A 13,515-nucleotide genomic window follows, 5' to 3' on the forward strand; every position below is an offset into this window, starting at 1 on the left:
AACTTAGTGGAGGTCAAGGCAAAAGGCAATATAATGCTTTATATCTTTTCAAAGCTATTGTTGTCATGTGGCACTGCTGTCATTATCCATTTAAAATGTCTAGTTGAATAAGAATTGATTCTCTAGAAAACAATAATATACTGATGTCAAGGATAGAGGTGAAAGGAGTACAGGGATTAAAGAAAAATTAAAAAGAGTTTACAGGTGAAGAAAAAGGCAAGATTTCATGAGGATAAATATAATCCCAAATTAACAAATTTTCATAATCAGTTCATAAGCTCATTATTTAAACTACTTTCAGAGGACTTATTTTATGAAACTATTTCTTTAAAGGTAATTGGGAGGAAGGTCAAAAAAGGCCTACAGGGAGACAGGAAGAGTAAGTAATCTTTTGTCCCATAACCCTCTGAGAAGGTTACAGAGAAGATGAGCAGATATGGGGGCAGGGAGATACTGGCCTATAGGATGATTAGGATGGAGAACAGAAGGGGATTTTATTTTTCATCCTATGGCTTATCTTCCAGCTAGTCTTCTACCTTCTGAAAAGCAGGATCAAGTCTTAAATATCATTAGGTCAGTTGCCTTGCAGCTGAGAAGACATTCAGTAAATGTTGGTTGAGTGAACAAATGAATGGATGGATTGAAGACTCTCTTTGGTAGTCTCATATCATTGAGTGGATCAATTTCTTCCCCAAAAAGTGTTTTCATAGCAGCCCCAGGAAAGTAACCTCTCTGGCTTGCCTGTCTGATCTTTGGGTTCAGAGAAACAATGTCCTGGGGAAAAAAAGGTATACAACCTAAAGCCTAAAGAGATTCACAAAGACATTTAAGAGGACACAGCAAGCCTATTGACTTAGAGCCACCTCCTTGAGGTTATTGAAGACATGGTGTGTGTGAGTGTGTGTGTGTCTTTTAAAAGTTAGAAAATATTTTTGAATTCTCGATTCAAGCTCCCCCACCACCATTCCTAAGTCCCTCAGCTTTCTCCTCTCATAAGACATCTTATAATGGGTAAGTGCTATAATCTCTTTAAGTTATAATTTAGTAAAATAGCTGAATGATTTATGGTACCTTAATTTTAGTTCTTTTTGTATTTTTGAGTAAATGTCTTTTTAAAAAAACATTTGACGAGTAGGAAAGGCTTTTATCCACATATAGGCAAATGTTATTGGGCTCAAATGTTATTTGTCCTCTAAAATGATCATATTTTAACATGTTGAGGTGCATTTTGAAAAGAATAATATTTTATATCTGGTTTGCTTTTCAAGGGTCCATTAAAGGTTTATTTAATTTTTAGGCACGAACAAAGGAGGAGAGCCAAAATTCAGAAGCTTAAATATTTTATTAAAATATTATACAACAATAAACAGGTTTCTTGCACTTCAGTATCTCCCCTACAGTTTGATTTTAAAGTCATGTTTCAACAAATTTTCAATATTCAGTTAATATATTGGCCTGAAACAATTTGTTTGGAGGTATGCCATTGTCATTTAATTTTGTATCTTATTTTATGACATACATAATTTTAAATTTCTTGTTAGCTACTGTTATATGTGATGAGTAAGTCATCTTTTCTTTCCTGCTAAAATTCTTGCCAACCCTAGATGTGCAGCATTATTATTCATTTGTTAGTGAGGTAGAAGAGAGTTGTTTAAACTATGAGTAGTATAGCTATTGTAAGTGTTGAATGATTTCTCCAAATTGCCCCAGCCTTGACTTGGTGATTTCAGTCTCTTGATATATATAAATATATATATATATTTGTTCATCTTTTTTAAAAATTTTGGATCCCTTTAAGAATCTGATGAAAGAACACACATACAGCAGACCCCTGATTCCTGCCCAAACACCCCACCATAAGAATCCCTTCACTAAAAGAAGAAGAAAATAGGATGATGGAGAAAAATTAGAGACAGTAAAGGAGTTTAGACAAGATGGTTAATATAAAGGTTAAACTTGCACCTAGAGCTGAAAGAAAAGTTAGGAGGGAGTAAAGATTTGTTAACTAATGAGAACCCGCTGTATAGCACAGGGAACTCCACTTCGCTGTACAGTACAAACTAACACAACATTGTAAAACAACTATACCCCCCCAAAAAAATAAAAATAAATAAAAGTAAAGATAAAAAGATTTGTGTATGTGAGTGTGGGGTGGAGTTTGAGGTATGGGGAGAAGATTATTATTACAAATCTAAATCAAAGTTATTTTTCAATGCCTAAAATAATTTTGTGCTATCCCTGATCAAAAGCTGTATTCATTTTGTTCATCTGAGCTGTCAAGTTACTATCATCTTAAAATGTACCTCTGTTGAAATTTCTATTTAAAAAATATACTGACTACACTTTCCTACTATTGTACCTAAAATAAATTGTGATATAATAATCCAACCACTTGAAGTTTAAAATCTGCCCCCTCCCAAAATAGATAAGTGTGTATTTTGAATCCCGCATCATCCCATGAATTAGCACATGATCTTAACAAAACAAGAGGCAGGGAAAGAAAGGAATCTATCTAGGGATAAATCGCACCATTAACTTGCTAAATAAATCTATATGCCCTAGACGAACAGATTCTAACCTACATTTCTAGTTTTCTTCTTACTATTCTTCTTTACTCTTTCTTCACTTCAGCCAAACTGAACTGCTTGTTTTTTCTGTACATCCTTGCAATTTCCTACTTAGAGTTTTGAATATTCTAGTTTCTCCACTTATGATGCCTATTTTCATTCTTCACACTCCATCTCAGCCACACAGTGGTGTTGATAGCTTCCATTAGGAGACCAGTCTGTCTCTGGGGAGATTCCAGGTAGAATTCTCTACATTTACATTTGCTACCATCCAGGATCTGGCCTCCAGCTCTGCAGTCTCAGAAACTGGATTTAACAGTTCCATGAGAATGCATCTACATATCCTAAATAAATTTACAAGGATGATGTGTAAAATCAGAATGCCAATTCAACATTTGAATATATTTATCAGTTCATTGTCTCATTTTAGTTAGTCAATTTACTAATTTACAGTAAGAAAATTTTTTCACAGACCTAAATACTTTAAGTCCATTAGCTATAACCCCTACAAACCTTTCTGTATTAGGGATGCCTTTGTCAAAGGGACCAATGTGTTGGGTTAAATTCACTCTAACAGGGACAGTATTTAGATGACCAGAAAAATATTTGCCTCTTTGTCTTTCCTTTTCCCCTGCTTTCTTGGTTAATCAACTAGCCTTTTGATTGGTACATTCTTTTTTATCTTTCACGGGGCATTTACCACCCCCCCTTGATTTCCTTCTTCTTAGAACACATATCACTGTTTCCCCAAACACTGATAACACAGTGTAAGTCAAAATGAGATTTTTCTATTGAAAAAAATTTAGGTTTGTAGTTATGGCATTGATGGAATTATAGTAGAAATCACAGCATACAGAATCAGAAGACCTGGGTTAGTACCCAGTGGACATCTATGGGACAGTCTACTCAGCAACCCCCTTACTCCTTCTGGGACTTTTCCTCCCTTCCCTGCCCCATAGCTTGTTTAACCTGTCCTTGGATTCCATGAGCCAACAAATCTCCCCTTTTCTTAAGCACTTCACCTGGGTTTCTATCACTTTTAATAAAATTTAATATAGTTTCATATAGAGACTCCACTTCTTCATTTACAAAATGGGAAGAATAATACCTATTTCCTATAATTTTTATCAGGTTTAAATGAGATAAAGAATTTTAAAAGTGCTACACAAAAGTAAGTTATTCGGGTATTGTGTTATATGTACTATATTCACAGAACTGTATTTGTAATCCTTTTATTCAATTGATTTTCTTTGAAACCAGTAAAAGGCATTATACTTTTAAATACATAGGATTATCTACTTTTCTCACAATCATGTGGATCAAATGCTATAGAGCAATACCTATTTTACATTCTAGTATTTTTAAAAGCATTATGTTAGTGATGATCTTTATTTTAGTTCTTTTTCTATTTTGTACTCTCAGTGATTTATCAACCATTTCTTTTATATTTAGGTTTATGAAATAAGTAAAAGGACAAGCTTATTGGCAAAACTATATTTACCCTTACCTAAAAACACAGAGCTAAAAGGCAAAACTGTTTTGGAATATGTAGAATTTAGCTCTGATAAGCTGGTCATACCTGCATATGGAGAAGTAGGAAGCAGTAAGTTTATTAAAAATGTTTCTTCCCTCCTATTTTCTTCATGAGTTCCATATCCTAAATGACCCTGGGTCATTTATATGAATAAAGAATCCTATATTTACAATATTAGGTTAAAAATGAATTAAGTTCTTCTTCCAGACATTAAACTAATTTTTAAAACTTTGACTTGAATCAGATCTTTGGGATATCTAAAATTCGGGATTAGCTCCTTTGCTTTTCCTAGGACATCTGAGACAAGGGCGCTATGCTCTCTGGAATGTGAGCTCCACTCCTGAATGGGTAGGCTGCTCTGCCTCTGCCTCTCCTTTAGTAAATCTTAAAGATGCTCCAGGACAGGTTGATTCATCTTTGAACTGAATAGGGGAGGGAGGAAGAGAAAGAGAGGGAAAGGAAGAGGTAAAGGAGAGAGGAAAGAAGAAGTGATGTTTTTGTTTATTGTTGTTCAATTGATTTTACTCCTCCTGCAATTAAATTTAAGTTAGCATGTCTGCCAGAATGCTGTCATTCCTCTTCTCCACCAGCTCCCTTCTCTTTCACCTTCCTAGGGGTTTTGCAATTGCTGCATCCAGCTGGTAAAAAGAAAGGGAGTATGAATGAGTGAGCAAGGAGGAGAGAGAAGAAAATAAGTAGGCAAAGGAACCAGGGGAGAACAGAAAATGAGGGAGGAATGTAGTCTGCTTAGACAGAGTCCAGATGAAGCAGAAAATAGGGTTGTGGAGACCCAGGAGAAAAGACTTAAGAGTGAAAAATTTAGGGAGCACTAGGAACTTGGCAGAAGTTTCAAGGAGTATCGTTAAGCTCTCTGGAGACAGAAGGAAGATGAGGAGAGGGGGAACACTCAAGAATGTAGGAAAGGAGACAAACAGTAGCTCTTTTTCTGCTGCCAATATTTTTTTCTTGCTGGCAGCCACTCCCAGAAAGAATGGGTTAAAAACTTCTGTGTTCAGATAAATATGTTCCTCTCTCTTTTGTGGTCTGTTTGAAGCAGTCTACCTTGAGGGATCTTAGATGTGAGGTGAGGGAGAGCTCCAAGATTAGAACCTGTGGTCAACATAAACTTTGTGTTCCTGAGGTTCCACAAGTAAATGTCTAGAAAAAAAATGTAATGTGCTCAAATATTCATTTGTTTTTAATGCCTTTTATAAATAGATGTGCCCTTTCTTCTTGAGGGAAACGGAACTGAAGAACTTTGTCTTTTGACTTCAGGAAAACTAAGCTATTCTCTATCATGGGCCTTAGATGAAAATGGTGTTCCTCTGACACCTATGTCACAGTCATTAAGATCTGCTTACTGCAGGTAATAAACGTTTATGCTTGAAAAATAATGCCAGTCCTTAGCAAAGCATCACACAAGACCTACAAAAGGGAAAACTCTAGAAACAGTAAGAACAGTTTAGTTTACTTGGATGTTGCTTTATTTTTCATTTGTATTTATAAGTATGTAAAATATTTGTATATTTTATTTATTATCACTCTACTAAGACAATAAGTATCTTTGTATGTAAGAGCATGTATGCTTCAGTGCTTAGGATTAGAGCCACATGGATGATGAGAGAGGCAGTTCCACAGTCCTTAAATTGTAGGCAAAGGCCAAGACTGAAAGATTTTATTTCTGGGACCTTTATATCTCCCAATCATTCTGGATTATGAAAGAATCATTTTTTGCATTATCAATTTGCTGGAAGAAATTGCCGGACATAGAAATTTCATCTGTATCCCAGGACTTCCTAGAGGAATTGGGATTAACTGCTAGACCACATCCACAAACAGGATTACTAGAAGTAAAGTAAAATTCTATAAAAACGATGATAATGCTGGCTTACCTATTGTGCTATGTTTGAGTAAAATGGTAAATATAAAGGACCAAAAGATCCCATCATTTAAAAATTAGTGAATGATGATAACAAGAAGATAGCCTTTCCCCTCCCCATCTAAACACATATGTTTTTAAAAAAACATGGCTATATCCAACTATATGACATTATGGGGAAGGCAGAACTATGGAGACAGTAAAAAATGTCAGTGGTTGCCAGGGGTTAGGAAGAGAGAGGGATAAATAGGCAGAGCACATAGGATTTTTAGGGCAGTGAAACTACTCTGTATGATACTATAATTGTGGATACATGTCATTGCATATTTGCCAAAATCCATATAATGTAAGATACCAAGAGTAAACCCTAATGTAAATCATGGACTTTGAGTGATAATGATGGGTCAGCATAGGTTCATGGATTATAAAAAGTGCAATTCTTTTATTGCAACAAACATAATAAATTATAACCCTGGTGCAAGATGTTGATAGTGAGGTAGGCTGTGCAAGGTGTTTTAGGAGAAAAATGGACAATTAATAAGGGTAATTCATTTTGGAACTAGTGAATAAGCTTTTAATACGCTGAACCATTATTTTCTTGTGTTTCTTAGTATTTCCCTAGCACAGTCCCCACTACAGCTATTTTTAATCTTTGCCTCATCATACTATTCTTTGCCTTTTTCTTGGAGTCAGATGTTTGTTCTCCTCACTCTAAAGCTAGCTTTTATACAAGTAATTTGGAACTTTCCTTCATCTCCGTTAGGATTCTGCTGACATATTTCTATCCTTTTCTTATCTTTTCTTCAACTTTTCCGTTTCCTATGCTATGAGTCTTTTGTATCCAAGAAGCCTTCTGTGCTTTGAAACAAAGAAAAATCCAAGCGTTTGATTAAACCCTGAAAACTCTTTCTGGTTGTTTTTCCCACCCAAGTCCTCATATGGGTGGTCTACTGGTCTGCATACATTGCCTCTAATTTTAATTCACACATTTCGTCCTTAACCCTACTCAGTTATTCCTGAAGGCTACCAGGGACCTTCTGGACATATTCATTGGCCAGTCCTCCTCGTTTTGCTTCTTGAAGTCTCTTGTCTCTTGGCTTCTGTGATGCTGCACTTAACAGTTCCAGTTAGTTGGGAACTCAAGTTTATAAAAGATTGAGAGTAATTATGCAAGATTGGAACAGATGACAGGTTTCAACAGGGAATGAATTGCAGGAGAGGTTTTCAAAGTTCAGAGTACTTTCTAAAGTGAACTAGAACTAAAACTTTACAGTTGGGGCCTGTGAGATCAGAGAGGGAAGTTACAGAACTCTCCTCCTCTACAGTTGTGGGAGCTCAAGGACTGGTGAGGAGCAGTGGTTCTAGGAACGGGGTGGGTGCTCCAAAAGGCAAGATTGACTTGTGAGAGTCAGAGCATGGAGCCAAAGGAGAGCAGAAAGAAAGTATGCTCATTCACTGTTTCACTCACTCATTCATTCATTTATTCATCAACTACTGACAGAGCCAGAGACAAAGAAGTGAACGAAAAGAAGATCTTAGAATGCTTCAGTATATAACATTAGGCACACCTCTCCAATCCCATATTGTCTAGAGTTTTTGTTTAATACATTTTTAAAACATAAAACAGTTTTCTTACACTCACTAGTTAATTATTTTCTGACGTGGTTAATTGACTTTTATGTTTGCCCTCATTTCTTACCTCCCACAACTTTCATTCTGGATTTACTTGCTGAAAGTTGCTCCTTTAATGATTCAGTTTTCATGGCTAGCAAGCTTGTTTAGTCTTTGTATATCTGAAAATGTATTTATATTTTCCTCCTTCTTGAATAATTGTTTAGATGGGCATAAAATTTGAGGCTGATATTTATTTTCCCTATTTGAAGCTATAGTTGCATTATCTTCTGGGATTTATCATAGCTGTTTAAAAGTCTGCCATCAGTCTAAACGTTCGTATTTTGTAGATTGTCTTTTCTCCCTGGTACCTTTAAAATTTTTTGCTTAATTCATAGAGACAAAGCCAGGGGCTGAGGGGAGGGAGGGATGGAGAGTTATTGTTTAATGGTACAGAATTTCTGTTTGGAATGATGAAAAATTCTGGAAGTACGTAGTTATGGTGGTTGTACAATACTGTGGGTATACTTAATATCACTGAATTATATTACTTGCTTAGCATTTGGTTTTGAAGGAGGGGGTGCAGATGACCGAGGAATTTTGCCGTAGCCCACAGCTAAACACCTGTAGGGCCAGCTGGGGGAAGCATTATAGCAAGAGCAGGAGATGTTCTGTGGTCTTTATTACTTCCCCTGAGGCAGAAATCTGGAGACTACCTTGAAATACAATTACAACCTCATTTTTTTAGGCTATAATGGGATAAGTTTCTCTCCCTAATCTATTCATTGACATTTAAACTGTACCTCAGCCTTTGTTCTCTAGGGGACCTGGGCTAAGAATCTTCCCAAGAGAAGGAAAATTTGTTACATGATGGTGTTAAGGGTGTCAGGCCCTAGATATCTCTTATGACAAGGACATTAAAACAGTTTAAATATGAGGGCAGACATAGGAATTAAAGAAAGGAAGAATACTCAAACTTTACCTATTTGTAATTTTGCTTAACATCCTGTCATACCAAGCATTGGCTTTGTTAGCAATAGCTTCCAAAGATTCATCATAAAAATATGAATAGATACTGATGGAAAGTAGACAGTGTAAAATGTATGTCCATGTTTGGGTTGACATCAGTGAATCTGAGTCAGAACTGTATTTCTGGAATCCTAGTTTATGGGCTGGAATTTTTCTTGAGTACTTTACAGAAAGGATCTTAGAAATCTTCTAGTCCAAATTGCTCTAATTCTACATGATGAAACAAATTATCTATGAAGAGAGAGATTAAATAACTGGGATAATTGATGGCTGAAAATAAACCCTTACTGTTTAGGGTTGAATTCCTTCTGCACTTAGCCTATAGTTGAAGTCACTAAGGATGCATTATGAGTCTAGCCTATCTTTTATAGCTCTCTTAACTTGTGAAGATGGCCTCATATGATCAAAGATATTCTTCTGGCCCATACTTCCCAGTTAATTGTATTACATACTCTATATTATGTTTCAACTGTAAAGATATAGCCTAAAGATTCTTTTTTATATTGTGGACTTTAGATAGCAAAGATGAATATTTACAGACTTTACCCTTAAGAAGCTTACTTGTCTCTTAACGGAGGGGTAGACATTTATCAAAAAGCTATGATACAGTTAGAAAGTGAGAAGAACCAGGAAAGATATCACATCTAAACCTTCTATTTTATCCTTAAACACAGGACAAGTTTTGTCTTTAAATACCTGGAATGGGTAGGTTTTACCCCATATAACAGATTTATCACCTGCATATTATATACAAATTCACAAAATAGTTTTCTTTATGTTAGTGTGTTAAGGAATGTAGATGCAAGAGGTGTTCCTGGAATTCCATGGCTTATTAATGCACAGAAGCTTTTTGAATGGGCAAATGAGGTCAGAATTGACCCAAATAATCCAGAATATTCTGATTTAATGGAATTTGTTACGGTAAGTTATAGCAAATATCTGTACTGTAAATATATTTTATTTCTTAAGCTCTACACTCTTATACTCCACAGTTTGCAGTGTATTTTTCTAGGCATTAGGAGGCATTAAAAGTAAATCTGAGGACAGTTAGAGTTTTCAGCCAGTTCATAGTATTGTAAGGCAGTTAGAAATTCAGCAACTGAAATAATTACTACTTTAGGCCTGATGATTGGTACTCTGCCACTATTTAGCAGCCCTTGCTTGGTGCATCTTGCATCTAGGCTGACATCTATTGTACATCTACTGAATGTCAGCCATATTATTAAATGCTGAGGATTTTAAAGATGATTTATAGACACACTCCTTCCCTCAAAGACTCTATTATCTATTCACTTCTCCTGCTCCTCCTTACAGCCAACTGAACTGCTCTGTGTGCTCCAAACAGGCTTTCTTCATACCTTTATTCATGTCATTCCCTCTGTTTAGAAGGGCACCTATAGCAGCTGTCTTACCCACCCTGCAAGTCTGGTAAATCCTTCCTTGGCAACCTCAGTTAGATATGGGCTTTTCTTTCCTTGCCCTCCTGTTAACTTTTTTTCTTTTTATAAACTCTTATGGCTCTAATATCATTCTGCCTTTTACCTTAGTTATTCGTCCATGTGCTTTATCTTTCCTTGTGGAACTACAACTAGTAAATCTTTGTCTCTCTTATGGCAGCTAGCACTTTTCCTTGCATGTACCATGTACTCACATTTGCATTTATTGAATAAAGCAGTGCATGCATAGATTATTGCAATTAAGTTTCTTCAGATCAGAGCTTCTCAACTGATGTGCTGAATTGATTACAGGTGTACAGAAATACTGATCCTCTGTCAACTCATAGGGCAACTAGACACAAAAACTCTCATCTTTTAACCCACTGTGCAGTACACATGTTTTCATTTTCTGTATAAATCATGACCAGGAAAAGGTTGAGAAAATGCATAGGCAGGATTCTGCATTTTTTTTTTCAGATTTTCTGTACAGATTCAGTTGCTCTATTTCCTATTTCTATTGCAACTCTCATATCTCACAGTTAGGGGGAAAAACTGTTTTGAAATAATTCTTGAATTTTAAAAAATTAATATTTTAAGACTTTACATTATTTGTGTTTTATAGTACATGAAACGTAAAGAACAGGATATTCCAAAGTATTTTCGTCTCAAACAGTTGCAAGATGAATTTAACTTTGTTTCTGAAGAGGAAATGAAAAAGAGTAAACGTTTCCAGCTATTGCAACTTAGAAATGCAGGTCAATTAGATGTTTTCCTTCTGCAGCAAATACCCCTCTATGACAGAGAGATTCCAGATTTACTCTTCCAGGTACTTGGTTTCTATTTGAATATAGTTTATTCTATGATAAGTTAATGTTTAGCTGCTTTAAATATATCTTAATTTTTTTTAAAACTGATAATCTGTAGACAACAATTTTCCTCTCTTAAATTTATTTTTTAATTGAAGTATAGTTGATGAACAATATTTATATAAGTTTTACAGGTGTACAATATAGTGATTCACAACTTTTAAAGGTTATACTCCATTTATAGTTATTTATAAAATATTGCCTATATTCCCTGTGTTGTACAACATATCCTTGTAGCTTATTTTATATATGATGGTTTGTACCTCTTAATCTTCTACCCCTATATTGCCCTTCCCCACTTCCCTCTACCCACTTGTAACCACTAGTTTGTTCTTTATATCTGTGAGTCTCTTTTTTTTTGTTGTTATATTCAGTTGTTTGAAACAATATGTTTTGTTGGACATATTAGGCAACATGTTGGACATGGATAGGCAACGGTCATGTCCATGTTGATAATACTTTCTCTTTCACAATTAAGTCGAGCTTGTTTCATGGGAATTTTTCTTTCTTGATTTTTTTGGGATCCCCTTTTCTTTAGGCATTAAAAATGTGTAGCTCTCCCAAATTTCAGAAAGTCCTTAGCTTAACTTTGCAACTTAGTTGTCCCAACAACCTATTTCACAGCCAGACTCCTTTAAGTATATTATAAATTTATGTAAATATTGTGGTTTTTATTGTAAAATGTATCACCAATTTAATAGCAACTTTGGGGGATAAGGGAGAGAAACACTGCCAGGTTAAACTTACACTTGATTATAAAGCACAAATCAATTTCAGAAACTTTAAAATGTGGGGAAAAAAGAAAGAAAGAAAAGTTCATCTTATGCTGTGTAGTGATGGCATGCTGGAGCCTGCTGGCACCAGCTGGTAAGAGCCTGTTGTGTGCATCTCTTCCCAGCTCCACCTTCAGTGATTTCATGTTGGTTGCTTTAAATGTATTGCTGGGAGAATGTCTACACCATAAATCAGCAAATGCTGCAAACTGGGGCTTCCCCTCCCACTCCCAGAGAACTGGCTGTTAAACATTTACCAGCACTCCACTAGGCTTAAAAGAATGGAATGATAAGAGCTAATTCCTGTAGAAAAAAACAATTGTACTAATCCTAACACTTGTGCTTGCAAAGAGATGGTTCAAGAAGAAGGAAACCAGTGTTTCATCTCTGAAGAAAACGCCTGTGTAGTAGAATTACCACTGTAGGGTGATGTCAGCCAGCTTAAAGATAGCAGATGCTGATGAAGGATATTGAGGTTTATACATCTTATGAGTCAGAAAGAGTGAATGCCTTATACTAAAATTGGTTATAACAGGTTTATTAATTTAACTCTGGTGAATTATTATCAATTGATAAAAAAAAGATAAACTTTTTGATATTTGTTTTCATTTGATTCTGGACTGAAGGGAAAGAGCAGCAAGCCACTTAATATTAAAAATAGCAAAAGTTACTTATAAAAAGGTTTATGTTTTTTTCTTGTTGTTGCCACTCAGCCATCCTTTAGCTGTTATACCCTAATATAGAGGAGACACAAACAAAACTATACAGGACTCATTACATTTAAAACTCAAGTAATAGTGGGAAGACAGTCATGGCTGAACAAAGTGGATTGTCTGAGAATCTCTTTTGGTGTGGCTCAGAGGTGAAAGAGGAAATGCAAATTAATGATTTTTCAATGATAATATCATGGCACCACCGGTTAGCACATATGACTATTATAGTCATAGGATTTGCAGATTATTCATTATTTTCACAAACATGGGTGAGTAGAAATATATGTATTCACAAACAGACCAATTGATATTTGGCTTTGGAAAACATTGCTCATCTTTTAATTGTGATTCATCTATTTTGAGACCTTAGGAATTTCAGTTAGTAAACTGCAGTGGGAAGGCCTTGGCTTAGAATGGCTGAAAAGTTACTCAGTTTCCTCCTGCTTCTCTCAATGATTAAATTCAATTCTACAGTTCCATAAACTACTATGGGCAAAGCACAATGCTCAGCATAATTGAGGATATAACATCATAAAAAAGGAATAGTTTCTGCTTCTGAAACTAGGGGCTTTGCTAACTTTCCTTATCTTATACAAACTATTCAGAGAACACAAAAAGAGGGAAAGCAACCCAACTCATTTTCTGAGGTTGATGACCTTCATGCCAAAATTGGGCAAAGAAAGCAAAAAATGATCATTTTAGGTCAATTTCACTTTTGAGCATAGATGTGAAATTACTAATAAAATTTTAACAAATCAAAAAGCAATATATTATGTATAAATATATAATTATACACCATAATCTAGTAAGGTTTATTTCCAGATAACAGAGCTAAGCTAATCTAATTAAGGAATCTATTAATATAATTTACCACATTAACAGACTTAAGGAAGGAAAAAATATGCTCCTTTTAAATGCCCAAGGGACTTCCCTGGTGGTCCAGTGGTTAAGACTTCGCCTTCCAATGCAGAGGGTGTGGGTTCCATCCCTGGTCGGGGAGCTAAGATCCCACATGACCGGAGACGTCTTCAGCCTGTCCCCCTCCTCCTCCTCCTCCCTCCGTCTTACTCCCCCTACCTGGTCCTCCTCCCCCTCCTCCTCCTCCTC

General features: G+C 35.6%; 1 protein-coding gene across 1 annotated transcript in view; it reads left to right on the plus strand.

Annotated features, from left to right (window-relative positions):
* Positions 1–13,515, plus strand: part of CC2D2B (coiled-coil and C2 domain containing 2B) — a 99,182-nt gene that overhangs the window by 40,218 nt on the left and 45,449 nt on the right. Inside the window, 5 exon segments of the mRNA XM_068548990.1 lie at positions 1,298–1,475; positions 4,020–4,170; positions 5,320–5,467; positions 9,403–9,541; positions 10,679–10,882. Of these exon segments, the coding sequence (XP_068405091.1) occupies positions 1,298–1,475; positions 4,020–4,170; positions 5,320–5,467; positions 9,403–9,541; positions 10,679–10,882 (820 nt within the window).

The sequence above is a fragment of the Eschrichtius robustus genome, chromosome 7, assembly GCF_028021215.1.
Source record: "Eschrichtius robustus isolate mEscRob2 chromosome 7, mEscRob2.pri, whole genome shotgun sequence".
Classification (NCBI taxonomy): Eukaryota; Metazoa; Chordata; class Mammalia; order Artiodactyla; family Eschrichtiidae; genus Eschrichtius; species Eschrichtius robustus.